The following is an 884-nucleotide window of genomic DNA, read 5'->3' on the forward strand; positions in this document are numbered from 1 at the left end:
CTCCTGCCTGTGCCAGGGCTGGCAGCCCCCAGGAGCTCAGCTGCCCTGCGGTGCTGAGCCCGGCTGGGGGCAAGGAGCGGTCCCCATGAGGTGGCAGCGCCCGTTTGTCCTCTCCAGCCGGGAGTGCCTGGCAGGGCCAGCGCTGCCGTGACATCAACGGGCCTAAATATATCCCGGGTGAGGAACGGACGGGCACTTCCCTGAAATTCTGATAAAAATAGTGGTGGGCAAAGAGGCTGCAGCGCCACGGGTGTGCGGGTGAGCAGGAGCTGGCCCCGGCGCAGCACCCGCGGCAGCGGGGGCAGAGCCCTCTGGGGACTGTGGCGGGGGGCTGGGCTGGGGAGCAGGGTGCAGGCTCACCCGGGCACCCTGCTGCCAGCCCTGCTGCCTGCCTGCCCGCCCCGCTTCCCAGAAGTGTCACTTGAAGCCCCCGCGCCTGTCCTTTGTCAGCGCAGCTGTGCTCCGCGCTGTCCCCACGCCACCACCGAGGTGACAGGCTCAAGGGCAGCAGTGGGGGCAAGCTTGGCCCGGCGGGATGCCCAGGGGGACGCATGGCAGGATGCACCCCGGCCCCGGGTGCGATCCCAGCACCTCACATGTTCGTGCCGGCGATGCCAGGACCGATGCCGCTGGCGCTGCCCACCACGGAGCGGCGGGGGCTGAGCATCAGCAGGGGCTCCAGGCAGCGGGCAAACTCTGCCCGGTACTCGCTGTTGATCTGGGGGGTGAGACGGGGGCGAGCGCAGCTGGGGCCGGGGCAGAGCGGGCAGCCGGGGCTGCCTGCGGAGCACGGCAGGCAGGGGCTTGGCCCCAGGCGGGCGGCAGGGCTCTACCTTGCTGGTCTGGGCCGGCCGCAGGCGGTGCGGCAGCTTTGCGATCCCCCG

The 884-nt window shown here is 71.4% G+C and overlaps 1 protein-coding gene across 1 annotated transcript in view; it reads right to left on the reverse strand.

Moving 5' to 3' along the window:
- Nucleotides 1–884, reverse strand: part of RNF207 (ring finger protein 207) — an 8,067-nt gene that overhangs the window by 2,751 nt on the left and 4,432 nt on the right. The window contains exons 11-12 of the mRNA XM_009274214.1: nucleotides 834–869; nucleotides 597–718 (exon numbers count right to left, since the gene is read on the reverse strand). Coding sequence (XP_009272489.1) covers nucleotides 597–718; nucleotides 834–869 — 158 coding nt within the window. The remainder of the gene's footprint in view (nucleotides 1–596; nucleotides 719–833; nucleotides 870–884) is intronic.

This window comes from Aptenodytes forsteri, unplaced genomic scaffold (assembly GCF_000699145.1).
Source record: "Aptenodytes forsteri isolate BGI_AS27 unplaced genomic scaffold, ASM69914v1 Scaffold16, whole genome shotgun sequence".
In the NCBI taxonomy this organism is placed as follows: Eukaryota; Metazoa; Chordata; class Aves; order Sphenisciformes; family Spheniscidae; genus Aptenodytes; species Aptenodytes forsteri.